Source organism: Salvelinus alpinus, chromosome 37, assembly GCF_045679555.1.
Source record: "Salvelinus alpinus chromosome 37, SLU_Salpinus.1, whole genome shotgun sequence".
NCBI lineage: Eukaryota > Metazoa > Chordata > Actinopteri > Salmoniformes > Salmonidae > Salvelinus > Salvelinus alpinus.
Window position 1 is genome coordinate 2,720,645 of NC_092122.1, and position 14,404 is coordinate 2,735,048.

The 14,404-nt window shown below is 40.4% G+C and overlaps 2 protein-coding genes and 1 long non-coding RNA gene across 3 annotated transcripts; 2 read left to right on the plus strand and 1 right to left on the minus strand.

Moving 5' to 3' along the window:
• Window positions 1-1,182: 1,182 nt before the first annotated feature.
• Window positions 1,183-3,442, plus strand: LOC139565958 (uncharacterized). Its single transcript, XR_011673016.1, has 3 exons — window positions 1,183-1,367; window positions 2,398-2,550; window positions 2,781-3,442. It is a non-coding gene; the product is annotated as an uncharacterized lncRNA (long non-coding RNA).
• A 1,158-nt stretch (window positions 3,443-4,600) lies between these two features.
• Window positions 4,601-10,396, minus strand: tprkb (Tp53rk binding protein). The gene is made up of 4 exons (XM_071386016.1): window positions 9,923-10,396; window positions 9,695-9,817; window positions 9,415-9,591; window positions 4,601-4,828 (listed from the first exon to the last, which is right to left on the minus strand). The coding sequence occupies exons 1-4, from the start codon at window positions 10,061-10,063 to the stop codon at window positions 4,748-4,750; spliced, it is 522 nt and encodes a 173-aa protein (XP_071242117.1). The 5' UTR covers window positions 10,064-10,396; the 3' UTR covers window positions 4,601-4,747.
• A 189-nt stretch (window positions 10,397-10,585) lies between these two features.
• Window positions 10,586-13,817, plus strand: alg10 (ALG10 alpha-1,2-mannosyltransferase). Its single transcript, XM_071386015.1, has 3 exons — window positions 10,586-10,750; window positions 11,109-11,306; window positions 11,797-13,817. Exons 1-3 carry the CDS (start codon window positions 10,586-10,588, stop codon window positions 12,853-12,855), a joined length of 1,422 nt encoding a protein of 473 aa, XP_071242116.1. The 3' UTR covers window positions 12,856-13,817.
• Window positions 13,818-14,404: the final 587 nt, after the last annotated feature.

The following is a 14,404-nucleotide window of genomic DNA, read 5'->3' on the forward strand; positions in this document are numbered from 1 at the left end:
GCCAAGCTTGTAGCATCATACCCAAATAGACTAGAGACTGTAATTGCTGCCAAAGGTGCTTCAACAAAGTACTGAGTAAAGGGTCTGAATACTTATGTAATGTAATATTTCTGTTTTATTTAATATAAATGTGCAAAAGGTTCTGAACCTGTTTTTGCTTTGTCATTATGGGGTAGATTGATGAGCAAAAAAACAATTTAATCTATTTTAGAATAAGGCTGTAATGTAACAGAATACTTTCCGATTGCACTGTACATCATGATATCTCCTAGAGCTTGAGATTTAGGTCTCAGTGTTTTAGCACACTCCCCCTATCTCCCGACAGCAACACCACTTCTCAATAGCCTAGTTTACACCTTGTGCTAACATGTGGTTTTTATTATCCTGATCCAATTACTATCTGATCAAGTTCTGTCACTAACATATGGTATTAAAATGTGTCTGTTATCCGTCCATTGTCTCTGCATTGTGACCACATTTTCCTAGTCCTTCCAAGTATTAACATTATTGGGGAGATTGTTTAAAAAATAATGATTTCAGTTTCATGATTGGACAATTATTGATGCCTTGAGTCAATGGTGTCAATTGCCAATCATTTTACTGGGTGCTATAATGATGAATTGAATGGTTTCACCACATCTGTTGACACTTGTAAAAAAATCCAGATAAAATGGTCATCACTAGTAGCAGCTACAAAGTCAGATCCCACAGCCACAAAGTCTAAATTGGCTAAAAAGTCTAAAAATGAGCCTTTTTGGTCTTAATTTAACATCAGGCATAAGGTTAGCAGTGTGTTTAAAGTTAGGTTCAGGTAGAAAATCTCATTTTAAGAAGATAAATTGTAGAAATGGGCAAGGATTGTCCATAATTCTGACTTTCTGGCTGTGTTAACTAGGGACGACCAGATAAAATGCGTGTATGACTACCTCTGGAGGTGGTTAGAGGGCATTACTACACTCAATACGTAGATGCGACTATCAGAACACAATGATTGCAATGAAAGAACAGGTTGGCTGCAATTACAAAAGCAGCCCAATTCTGATATCTTTTCCTCTAATTGGTCTTTTGACCAATCCTAGCAGATCTTTTCATATCAGATCTTATTCAGAGCTGATCTGATTGGTCAAAAGACCAATTAGTGAGAATAAAAAAGCAGAATTGGTCTGCCTGTGTAAAAGCAGCCGTCTAGACGTACAAAGGTCCGCATTGAGGTCTGATTGTGCTCAGATCAGGCTGACCCCCTCAGGAGCTGGTTGGGGACGCATTGTGTCCGGCTTTCTTCTCAGTCTGGATACAATCAGGTTACCAAAAGTGCACATGGTGTGTGATGTCATCAGCATTCTCACCGCAAGTCTTCAGAAACTTGTGTGAGCCACCTTTTTATTTTAACGTTGTGAAGCAAATATATTCCTACCCACTGGGAACAGATGTCAGTTCAACGTCTACTTTTGATTTACATTTGCTTGAGTTAACTAACGTGAATGCAGCGTGAAATCGAACAAACGTTTCAAACCTATCATTGGATTTAGGTTCAAAGTTGGGTGAAAAAAAATACAAAATGACCTTTGTTTACTTTTTTCAAATCGAATCAGTTTTCCACATTGATTCAACATCATGACATTTCATTTTTGTTTTGTTTGTTGGAAACAATGTTGATTCAATGTTTTTGCACAGTGGTTATCGTGTGAGGTAAGTGTTTGTTGGCCTCAAACGCTAGCCAGCTGGCTTATATTTAGAATATTATCATTTTTTTGGCTAGAGTTATAAACATTGTTATAATTAAGCAATTAGGCACGAGGGGGGTGTGGTATATGGCCAATATACCACGGCTAAGGGCTGTTCTTAAGCACGACGCATCGCGGAGTGCCGAACACAGACCTTAGCCGTGGTATATTGGCCATATACCACAAACCCCCGAGGTGCCTTATTGCTATTATAAACTGGCTACCAACATAACTAGAGCAGTAAAAATAAATGTTTTGTCATACCTGTGGTATATGGTCTGATATACCACGCCTGTCAGCCAATCAGCATTCAGGGCTCTTATAAAAATTTTCCTATGCCACTTCATATTTTGCCTATGCCACCGTTAACAATGCTTACTGGCATTTGAATGTAGTGCAGCAAAAGGGAATCCGATTTCGGACACAATATGGCAGACACACTTAAATGTAGGTGAAGATGCATGATGTGTTTGTAATTCCATTATCAGAATACAAAAACTGCATTAACTGTCAAGTCTAGACATGGCCAGAAAGATATAATTACAATCAGTTCCCAATGTGTATTTTGATTGTCAACACCTGTCTACAAATGTGGGCACAATCAGAATGTGGACAAAATCAGGAGAAAGTACACGTTAGCACCAGGTATAAATGGAGCTTCTGTAACACTCAGGGCTATTGCTGTTCAGCTATGGGATTGGGGACACTGTACAGACTGTAGATGGATGGAGGGGAATCATACTGGACCACGAGGGATCCCAGATGAAGATCTTAGACACCGAAGTGATGCTTTTTTTATTTTGAGAAGGAGGAACTCTACCAGAAGGTGGGATTGTGTTTTTTGATGTCTATTCTGTTCATATGAGGTAAAAAAAAAAAAAGATTGTACAGTAAGTTCATATATATTTGATTAGAATTATGATTCAATATCTGCATTTGCAGTATTTGAGAAATTAAATGCACAGCATAATTTTTTAGATCATATTATTTACAGTAGTTTGGTCAAATAAATCTGTGATATAGTTTCTGATAATTAATTGGTGTTCTTGTCACTAGGATCCTGTCCCTTTGGGCTAGAAGGCAAAATGATAAGAGGATACCAGCGATGAAATTACTATATCAGACCAAGTACATACAATAAGTTGTAACAGCTGCAGTGGTTATGTCTATTGATTATCATTGTGCTGTGGCCTACATGGACCCAGGACAAAACATAGTTGCCTTGCTATCTTTGCGTTAACTCGAGTACAACTGCATCATCAAAGATTCATACGGGTTACATCTGCTTCAAACATTTCCAGCATGATTCATGTTGCGAAACAAAGAATGTCAGTGAGTGGTGACACTCACAGACCCCTGTGAGACAAAAGGGGGATTTAATAAATCCCCATCCTAATCTGTGACGAATGAACATGAGAACATTGATTAATGATGTACCACAGTGCCTGTCCCACTCCTGCAACTCAAGGAGCCCCATTTCCTCTGAGTTCCCAGGCCAGGATACTCAGGACAGGACTGTTCCCCACTGGAACAATGTGATGAATGAAAGGGCTATTTCAAGAGCGAGTTGGTTACACAATGGGGTGGATTATTTGTGGATTTAATAGGAAAAGCTGTTTTTCATCAAATGTACTGACTTTAAATACATTGCATCATACTGTACATACTGTAAACCATATTTGATAAATAATCTCAAAACTAGAAATAACCAAAGCATAGACTACTTGTGTCATTATTGTCTCAGTGCTGCTTATTTAATACGTATTCATTGTACCTGTATTAAATTATGGAATTTGATTGAGGGCATTTTGAAATCCATGTGATTCTTTTTGTAGTAAATTTGGATGTCTTTGTTTTCCAACCCTCGAGGCAATCTGCCACGGTTTACGCTCGATCAGACCGACAACGCTGTTTGCCTTGCAGCATTGCGTTTCAGCGGCAGTTTCAGTAGGTTCTGAGTGGTGCATGCATACATTGAATTTATCGAACATATGCGTCAAACTGTACGCGTAGACGGCTTGACAGAAATGGTAGCAGAAGGTGAATGTTGAACTTTTGTTGCACACACATCCAGATGATGCAGCTAACCATTTTGCGCAAATAAACTGTCTGTGTGATCGAGGCGTAACAGCACCAGAAGTACATTCATTTCGAATGGAACGCAAATGTCTCAACACAATGCTGCAAGGCAAACGGAGCGTTCCCTTAGAAATGAAGGCACTTCTGGTGAACCAAAATGCAACGACACTGTCGGTGTGATCAAGGTGTCATCAGGCTACAGATTAAATTAATTAATTTAACAGGGTGGTGAAAATGCACGGTGATGAGATTGACGCTCCTTTCCAATAAATATCCAGGGTCTTATTCTGGTGACATGATGATCGATGCTTGGCTGACATTTGATAAATGCAAATAATTTTGCTAATTTGCCCATAAAAATGTCATCATGTAGACAATACCCGCACTGTATATGCGAACTGTGGACTAGAGCGCAGTGCCAAGGCCAGAGTGGCCATAACGGTGGGCACATTCGCTATATAATGCAATTTTTTGTGACAAAACCATCAGTTGAGTTGAAAATGCGATGGCAATCCATCTGCATGTTTTATTGGGTACATGTGAATTTAAACGCAAAATTTTTTTTTTATATGCACTACACCTTTTCTCCGCAACAAGTCAATTTGATAAAGCAGCTCTGATGGGGAAATATGCATATAGTTTTTATGCAGATTTTAGAGTATTTGCATGAAAATCTGTAGCCAATTGGATGGGAACCGAGCTATAGTCACTAACAACTAAGGTTGGTACTCCTACGTATGTCACTTTCTAACCAGATTCAACATTGCTGATGTGTAAATGAACAGTCATACGAAAACTAAAAATAAACATGTTTAATAACATATTCGAGGAGGAAAACATTTCATTTATGACATTGTGCAACAACATCAATGTGAAACGCTCAACAACTAAAAAAAATGATATAACATGAATGGTTCCATTTGCTGCCATGTCTTCTTGCTGCGCTACATGACATCTTTGGTTGCCATCCTGCAGACAACAGCGTCCAGTAGACACGTATCCTCCTGGGGTGTGGTTTTGTACAGCTGGAGAGAAAAAAACAAGAGCATGGTGAGTTAGAAATATGTATTCAAAGTGTCACTCCACAATGACACAATAGCTTACAGTACAAAATACAGACTTTAAAAAAACCACATTGTGGACCAGTCGAAGTGAGTTGAGACACTAAAAGCAGTCAGTCAAACATTGTACAATATTTCATTTGGAGTCATTTATAATACATTACATAATCTATACATTATTGGTATCAGTTATTATACATTACGTATTCTATACACATGTATGCAGATGCCGTAGATAAAAGGACGTTTAGGTCCTTAAAAAGAAAAGTCTCCATTGGAGGATAAGGTGGCAGGCTTTGGTGCAATCATTTACATTATCGTTACCTGATAGAATCACAAAATGTATTATTTTCATCTAGAACATTAAAATGTTTCTTCTGGCTTGACAGTTGACTTAATAGATCATTCCTAATGTCGCTGTGTCACCAGAGCAGCTCACAGATTGCTGCACCTGTACATATCCCATCTATAATTTAGCCCAAACAACTACCTCTTCCCCTACTGTATTTATTTATTTTGCTCCTTTGCACCCCATTATTTCTATTTCTACTTTGCACATTTTTCCACTGCAAATCTACCATTCCAGTGTTTTACTTGCTATATTGTATTTACTTCGCCACCATGGCCTTTTTATTGCCTTTACCTCCCTTAATCTCACCTCACTTGCTCACATTGTATATAGACTTATTTTTCTACTGTATTATTGACTGTATGTTTGTTTTACTCCATGTGTAACTCTGTGTTGTTGTACACGTCGAACTGCTTTGCTTTATCTTGGCCAGGTCGCAATTGTAAATGAGAACTTGTTCTCAAATTGCCTACCTGGTTAAATAAAGGTGAAATAAAAAAATTACAAAATAAAAAACACACACATCGAAATATTGCACTTGGGAAAATCTTATCTTAAAGTAGAAAAGTAGAAAAAGAATGAAACAAACAATTCTATTTTTGCTCTATTGTAGTGGCCACTATAGTAGATATTGATCAAGTGCACAAAGCTACGTGTGCAAAAATAACATTCACTGAGTAAAACATTTAATACTCGCCCTCACTCGCACAAAAGTGTAACCATCAAGTTCAACACAACAAAAGCAATATCTTTGGACTACACTGCACTGTATTACATTGTACACTTTCTGCCTGTGGACATATGTTCTACAATGTGCCAGCAGAGCATGATACCCTTTGTTGGCATAATTGATCTCTTTCAGGCAGAGATTACACCTGGCATACTCCTTTTAATCCGTTGTATTGAAAGAAGGAAAGTGTGTGGCGTTTCTTTCACCTCGATAGTGGCATCCAGCTTAAGCCAGTGTCAATGCTGGGTGTAGCTGGTGCATGGAAGTCAGGCGCAGGAGAGCAGAGATGAGTGGACAAAGCACTTTACTGAGGCAATATTTTGAACACAACGCAACTGCGTCACAAAAACAAATTCCCAAAGAACAAGTGAGACGACACAAAGTACAATAACCAAGTACAAAGTACCGGCTGCCACAAAACACGGGTGTGAAACAAAACCCGGCGCAAACCAGCCGGAAGCGTGCCAACCTGACAAACAATACCCCACACAGACATGGAGGGAACAGAGGGCTAAATACACATAGTAATTATGAGGAAATGTAAACCAGGTGTGCAGGAAAACAAGACAAAACAAATGGAAAATGAAAAGTGGAGCGGCGATGGCTAGAAGACCGGTGACGTCGACCGCCGACGAACAAGGAGAGGGACCGACTTCGGCGGAAGTCGTGACAGCCAGGCCCAGCTCCAGCTCCACTTGATCCCTGAAACCACTTGTTTAACAAGCAAAGCCTCATTTACACCCAATTCTCTCATTCTGAAAATTAACCACATAAGGTAGAAAACATTGGTTCACAGATAGTAGTTAGTTTGTTAGCTAGTTAACATTTCACACAGATTGCCAGGGTCCAGTAAGCAAATAAGGCGTTATAAATTGAGGAACAACAAGGAGTCGTTTACCAGTTAATACTATAGTGAATTGGTTGGGTTACTAACGTTAGCTCATCTGACGGTGTAGCGTTAGCTAGCTAGCTGTCTGACTTTATTAGTCAGCTAATTTTCACACAATAAACTCAATAATTTGATCAGCTAAATTGGATAATGTTGCTCAACATTTCTCTGGCTAGCTAACGGAGAATTTGATCCAGCTAGCAAGATACTTAACAATGCTAACAATTCTTGTTTCACCCCACCTTCTCCCTCACCTCAAACTTTCCAATGCCAGTTGTTTTTAGGTTACAGCTCATGAAGTATGCTTCAACACCTTCTCACCTACCTCTTCGTTATCGTTCAGGGGACGCGCTGCTGTAACTGGCAAACTGCCTTTCCACACTCTGCTGTCTTTCCAGAGCGAGCGCTGATGCTGTATCTAGCAAGTTGGTTGTCTCCTCTCTCTTCAGTCGCATGCTGCATTCTTTTGTAATGTGAACGATTGGCTGAGCCTTGGACACAGCCAGAATTGCTCCAAACAGGCATCACTCACTCGCATACAAACACGCATCACTCGTTCGATTACAGCCAGTAGTGATCCAAAGCCCCCCTCCCAAACTTTTCTCATCGGATCTACACTGTAGGTCACCTATTTTGGATTCAAAACTGAGAATTTCGCCGAAAGGTGACTATTTTGCATCCCTGCTCAATACCGAGAGGGGCCACTCCACATCTACATTTCCCAAAAGAGCATCAGTATTGCTTAGATAAAACTGTACTTACGCAAGGTTCCATCCCAAAAGTGCATTTAAAAATCAGTTGGTGACACTTTAGTTCTTCACTCTCCAAAAGTGCTAATTGGAAAACATTTCAGTCATTTCTATAATACACTGTCAGTATCAGTGAGATGAGTCATATAAATGTTGAAAAAGGCTTTGACAAGGTATAGAAAAAATGTACTTGCCATTGCAACATCACAAGCCCATAACAAAACACGTTTACAGAGACGTACATTTGGCAAAATCTCTACCATTTTTTTCAAATACATACAGATATTCAGACCCCTTGACTTTTTCCACATTTTGTTTTGTTACAGCCTTATTCTAAAATGTGTTCAATAGTTTTTTCCCCTCATCAATGACATAGCAAAAACAGGTTCAGAAATGTTTGCAAATACATTAAAAAAAAAACAACATAAATATCACATTTACATACGTATTCAGACCCTTTATTCTGTACTTTGTTGCACCTTTGGCAGTGATTACAGCCTCGAGTCTTCTTGGGTATGATGCTACAAGCTTGGCACACCTGTATTTGGGGAGTTTCTCCAATTCTCCTCTGCAGATCTTCTCAAGCTCTGTCAGGTTGGATGGGGAGCGCCGCTACACAGCTATTTTTCAGGTCTGTTCAGAGATGTTCGATCGGGTTCAAGTCCGGGCTCTGGCTGGGCCACTCAAGGACATTCAGAGACTTGTCCCGAAGCCACTCCTGCGTTGTTTTGTGCTTAGGATCGTTGCCCTGTTGGAAGGTGAACTTTTGCCCCAGTCTGAGGTCCTGAGCACTCTGGATCAGGTTTTCATCAAGGATCTCTCTGTACTTTGTTCTGTTCATCTTTCCCTCGTTCCTGACTAGTCTCCCAGTCCCTGCCACTGAAAAACATCCCCACAGCATGATGCTGCCACCACCATGCTTCACCATAGGGATGGTGCCAGGTTTCGTCCATGCCAAAGAGTTCAATGTTGGTTTCATCAGACAGAGGATCTTGTCATTTAGGTGTCTTTTGGCAAACTCCAAGCGGGCTGTCACGTGCCTTTTACTGAGGAATGGCTTCCGTCTGGCCACTCTACCATAAAGGCCAGATTGGTGGAGTGCTGCAGAAATTATTGTCTTTCTGGAAGGTTCTCCCATCTCCACAAAGGAACCCTGCAGCTCTGTCAGAGTGACCATCGGGTTCTTAGTCACCTCCCTGACCAAGGTCCTTCTCCCCAGATTGCTTAGTTTGGCCAGGCGGATAGCTCTAGGAAGAGTCTTTGATTCCAAACTTCTTCCATTTAAGAATGATGGAGGCCACTGTGTGCTTGGGGACCTTCAATGCTGCAGAAATGTTTTGGTACCCTTCCCCAGATCTGTGCCTCGACACAATCCCGTCTCAGAGCTCTACGGACAATTCCGTTGACCTCACGGCTTGGTTTTTGCTCTGACATCCACTGTGGGACCATATAAAGACAGGTGTGTACCTTTCCAAATCATGTCCAATCAATTGAATTTACCCCAGGTGGACTCCAATCAAGTTGTAGGATCTCAAGGATGATCAATGGAAACAGGATGTACCTGTGCTCAATTTTGAGACTCATAGGAAAGGGTCTGAATACTTATTTTTTTTAAACTTTTAATAAACCTTTTTTCACTGTCATTACGGGGTATTGTGTGTAGATTGCAGAGGATAAAAAACAAACATTTTCGAATAAGGCTGTAATGTAACAATGTGGAAAAAGTCAAGGGGTCTGAAAACTTTCTGAAGGCACTGTATATATTATATTAGTGTGTGTGTGCGTCCAACACTCCAGGAAAAACAAGATTTAGACAGAAAAACCAAGACCAACCTTTTTGACCTTAGCAGGGTCGGTCAACATGGAGACATCTTCAACTGGGATCTGTTGTCCATCCACCTTGGCAATGATGTCAGTCATGTGCTGCGTCTCCTCTTTGAGATGGACTAGAACTATGAGAACAGCGCTGTCACTGTCTGACATCCCAAACCTCTTGAAGGCCTCTGAAATCTAAAGGAAAATATGTGTCAAAGACATTGAGATGGGATATTACTTTGAAAGGAGTGTCAATGTGTGTGTGTGTGTGAGAGAGATACATTTAGAGGCTACTTACATTATTAGTGGGTGAAAGGTTGTAGATGATTTCGGAATATAAACTCCTTGTCTTCATTTTTCCAGTACTATGTAAATGGACTGCCTTGTTTGCTGCCACGAGCACTTGGAAGGGGTTCACTATCTACAAACATTTCAAATCATCAGTTTGTAGATCATTACATCAACTTCAGTCAAGCATACATTACATCAAACCAACATTTCTAGCTAGCTAGCTACATTGTCTCACCATAGACGGGTTTATCAAGGCACCATTAATCTTTCCTTCCATGGCATTTTTCCTCAATTCTGCAGCGTTTTTGACATCTTTGAATAGCAACTGAGTTACAGTACGATCAGGAAAGAGTTCCAATTCCTGAGTTGAATACATAACTGAAGAAAAACGAATTTTTTGATGAAAAAAGACTCGAACATTTCAGTTAGACCATCTCACGTGGTTAAAAAAAAAGAAATACACAGGGAACAAAAACAAAGTAGCACAATTAATCTGAAAGGTTCCGGTTTTACACGACTAAAAATATTTATGCTGTACCTAATAATTGTCAATACTTATGAAATAAAATATATTAGATATATGCTCGCATTTTTAAAACGATTGTACAACAAAGAAGCAATTCAATAATTTGTGAAATGACACTGATAGGAACTTAGAATTTGAAAACAGCTTCTGTACGGACTACCTTCCACTGACGGGAACACCAAACTGTCAAAAAATGTAACTCTTCCGTTCGCGTTTTAGCTAGATTAAAATATCTGTATTTTTATTGTCATTTTATATACATTTCATCCGTAGTTAACATGAAATTAAACGTTGTATGTTGCGTACACCATATATAAGTATCTAGCTAATTTTAGATTAATTTCCGCGTTAGTTCAGAATTTCTAGGGGAAGATGGAGAAATTCGAAGGGTACATTTTCACTGCTCTCTGCAGCACCAACTTTTTGGTTTCGTGTCTCCTGTTCTCCAAAATTACTCGGGAGCAAAGGGAGCCCTACATGGACGAAATATTTCACGTCCGTCAAGCTCAGAAATACTGCTACGGGAAGTTCAACGAGGTATCATTTTGCTCTTGTCAATTACATTTCCTTGATTTTGTTACATGGTTTGCTTGTCGGATTAACGCAACGCTTGTCCTTGGGATATTGTGACAGATTGCTAGCTAGACTTTTTAACCCTTAACTAAGCCATCCGTGACTATGAACACAGACAGATTAGACTCTCGCTAGTCATTATTGTGGATACCATGCCTGAATCCTGAAAAGCATTGTAATTCTGCAGCGGTATATAGTCCTATATATATAACTAAACCATTTGGCATCTGTCTCTAGTTTAAATAACATGAACCCTTTTAAATTCAATGCTGTAGTAGAGGCTCTTTAACGGGATCTTTTTCCTTTATCTTTGTTGTTCCAGTGGGACCCAATGATCACCACGCTTCCTGGCCTGTACCTGGCGTCAGTGGGCGTGATCAAGCCAGTGGTGTGGCTAGTGGACCTCACAGGGAAGGTAGTGTGTTCTACCGCAATGCTGCGCTTCATCAACCTCCTCTTCAACTGTGGCATCCTCTACCTGCTCTATCTCATCATCTGCAAGCTCCACCTTAAAGAGAAGGTAATAATGTTATTTAATTTTATTACATTTATAACATCCCCAAGGGTGGCCAGCTCCTGTTCTGGAAAGCTTCAATGTGTGCACTAGCATTTGTGATGTGGTATATTTTGCATTAATTGTGTTTAGTTGGTGTTTTGTGCTGTCAGCTAAATCTGGTTGGGGGAATAAAGGTTGGGTATATTGAGCAATATGTTAGATCCAGAATTAATCCTAACAAAACATTCTCTGTCAATGTTTAGATTTGTTTAAACTTGGGTGAAAAGGAAGTTAGTGTTGAAAATATATTACATTTGACCCCAAAAAAACTGCTTTTATATTGCACTAAGCTATGTTTTTATGTAGACACATGGCTTTTGCTCCAGTACAACTTTTACTCACCTTACGCAAATCATTTTGGTATAAATTAAGACCTTTAAAAAATGATTGAATGCCCTTAAAGCTTCAATTGCATTCATTTTGTCAGTCATAACAACCATGGTTTCTCTTTCAGACTAAGACTGCCTCCCGCAGAGTTCTCTCAGCCCTGTCCCTGTCCACCTTCCCCGTGCTCTACTTCTTCAACTTCCTTTACTACACAGATGCCGGATCTACTTTCTTCATCCTCTTCACGTACCTCATGACCCTGTACGGCTGTCACAAAGCCTCGGCACTCCTCGGCGTCTTCGCCATATTCTTCCGCCAGACAAACATCATCTGGGTGGCGTTCTGTGCCGCCACGGTGGTGGCCAACAAGATGGATGAAACCTGGAGGACAGAACAGTCGAAGAAGAAGGATGACAAGTCGCCCTGTCAGATACCTTTCTCCGTAAGTGGGGTGAAGAGAGTGATGCGTTTCCTGTTGGAATTCCTGACCACAGCCAATCACGTGAAGGCTGTGACGCTAGTGGCGTGGCCGTACATTCTTGTTGCCGTGGGTTTTATCGCGTTCATCGTGTTGAATGATGGGATCGTAATAGGGGACAGAACCAGTCACGAGGCCTGTCTCAACTTCCCTCAGCTCTTCTACTTCTTCTCCTTTGCCCTCTTCTTCTCCATCCCCACGTCGCTGTGCTACCACCGAGCTCTCCGCTTCCTCCAGACCCTCAAGAAGCAGCCACTGCTCTACTTACTGATCACGGGACTCTGCCTTCTCCTAGTGTGGAAGTTCACCTTCGTGCACAAGTACCTCCTGGCTGACAACAGACACTTCCCCTTCTATGTGTGGAAGAGGATCTTCCAGAAGCACGAGGCGGTGCGTTTTGCCCTCATCCCGGCATACGTGTTTGCAGCGTGGAACTTCGTGGACACTCTGAAATCCCGGTCGTTGTTCTGGATCCTGGCGTTCCTGGTGTGTCTGCTGGCGGCCACAGTGCCTCAGAAGCTGCTAGAGTTCAGGTACTTTATTGTTCCGTACCTGCTCTACCGCCTCCACATGCCCCTGCCCTCCCTCACCAGACTGGTGCTGGAGTTCCTGCTCTATACAGCCGTCAACGCAGCCACACTCTACATCTTCGTCAACAAGACTTTTCAATGGCCAAATAGTCCGGCTGTACAGAGGTTTATGTGGTAGCCTGACCTGAACAGGAGGAACCCAGTCATTTGGAAAAACTATAGGTTATACTTTTTCTATTTAAAATGAGTAGGGCCAGGAGTTTTTCCTGTTGTGATGAGATCATGCTCAGGAAAAACCCCCATGGCCCTACATGTGAGAGAATGCATTTCATGTGAAGAATACTTTGAAAAGCACAAGACGTTTATAATGTACATTTGAACTGTGACTTGTACATTGAATTATGTCATTTGGATGGAGGAAGAGCCCCAAAAATGTAAAAGCCAAATTGTAAAGCAGCGATCTGTGTATTATACTATGGTTTAAAAAATTAAATAAAATGCAAATGAAGAACATTTATGATTTATCTTCATTTAACTCTACGGTAGAGTTATACTAAATGATGTGGCTCTCTTTGTAAACATATAACATCCCTGACTGTATTCAAATAACTGAATTAGTCTGTATTTCCCTATTCTATACCGGGAATAGCATCCATAAACCATGTAAACAAACATTTGTGTTTACATTCTGCTGCAATATTCCGAAGAGTAAAGCTGTGATATACAATGGGTTATAATCATCCTTTTTCTTTGTACTGTATCTTAGATTATCTCAATCTTGCCCCCAACTGCGATCCCTTGAATAATGTTCTTGAACTTCTTTGTGTTTCTTGAGTGTGGTTGGTTGCCCTAAAATTCCAGAATCCTTCTCTGTCCTTTAGGCTTAAGATATCATCCAGTAGCTTAACTATTCAGTCAATGATTTAATAAAATGTCTTTTAATAACATATGTAGATTCTTCAAAAGTAGTGTGTACATTAGCTTCAGAAATGTTTATTTGGTCAGAATTCGATTACTTTTACCTGTATTTTCTACCTGCATCTTTACCTGTTCTGTTGCTGATCTTTTGTTGTCCCTGTATGGCTGTCCCTGGGCTGAAATGATCAAATAAAGTGATGCAATAAAATTATTAATGTCATACTAATATTGTTGAGTACATTTTTGCCACTGCCTGATGCTTTAATACACCAATTTCACCACAAGGTGGTGGTCTAATGTTTTGTGAATATAAACTCAATATAAACTTTCAGGACCCTGTCTTTCAAAGAATTTGTAAAACTACAAATAACTTCACAGATCTTCATTGTAAAGGGTTTAAACACTGTTTTCCCATGCTTGTTCAATGAACCATAAACAAGTAATGAACATGCTTCTACACCTGCATTACTAGCTGTTTGGGGTTTTAGGCTGGGTGTCTGTACAGCACTTCGAGATATTAGCTGATGTACGAAGGGCTATATAAAATAAAATTGATTGATTGATTGACATGCACCCGTGGAATGGTCGTTAAGACACTAACAGACGGTAGGCAAAATAAGGTCACAGTTATGGAAACTTAGGACACTAAAGAGGCCTTTCTACTGACTCTGAAAAACACCAAAAGAAAGATGCCCAGGGTCCCTGCTCATCTGCGTAAATGTGCCTTAGGCATGCTGCAAGGAGGCATGAGGACTGCAGATCTGGCCAGGGCAATACATTTCAATGTCCGTACTGTGGGACGCCTAAGA

Bases quoted from the DNA above. Each gene is read 5' to 3' on its own strand.
- tprkb (XM_071386016.1), bottom strand. From the start codon at position 10,063: ATGTATTCAACTCAGGAATTGGAACTCTTTCCTGATCGTACTGTAACT. The intron at 9,818-9,922 runs GTGAGACAATGT...AAATGTTTGTAG, and splicing joins CCTTGATAAACCCGTCTATG to ATAGTGAACCCCTTCCAAGT. The intron at 9,592-9,694 runs GTAAGTAGCCTC...ATTTTCCTTTAG, and splicing joins ACCTTTCACCCACTAATAAT to ATTTCAGAGGCCTTCAAGAG.
- alg10 (XM_071386015.1), top strand. From the start codon at position 10,586: ATGGAGAAATTCGAAGGGTACATTTTCACTGCTCTCTGCAGCACCAAC. The intron at 10,751-11,108 runs GTATCATTTTGC...TTGTTGTTCCAG, and splicing joins GCTACGGGAAGTTCAACGAG to TGGGACCCAATGATCACCAC. The intron at 11,307-11,796 runs GTAATAATGTTA...TTTCTCTTTCAG, and splicing joins AGCTCCACCTTAAAGAGAAG to ACTAAGACTGCCTCCCGCAG.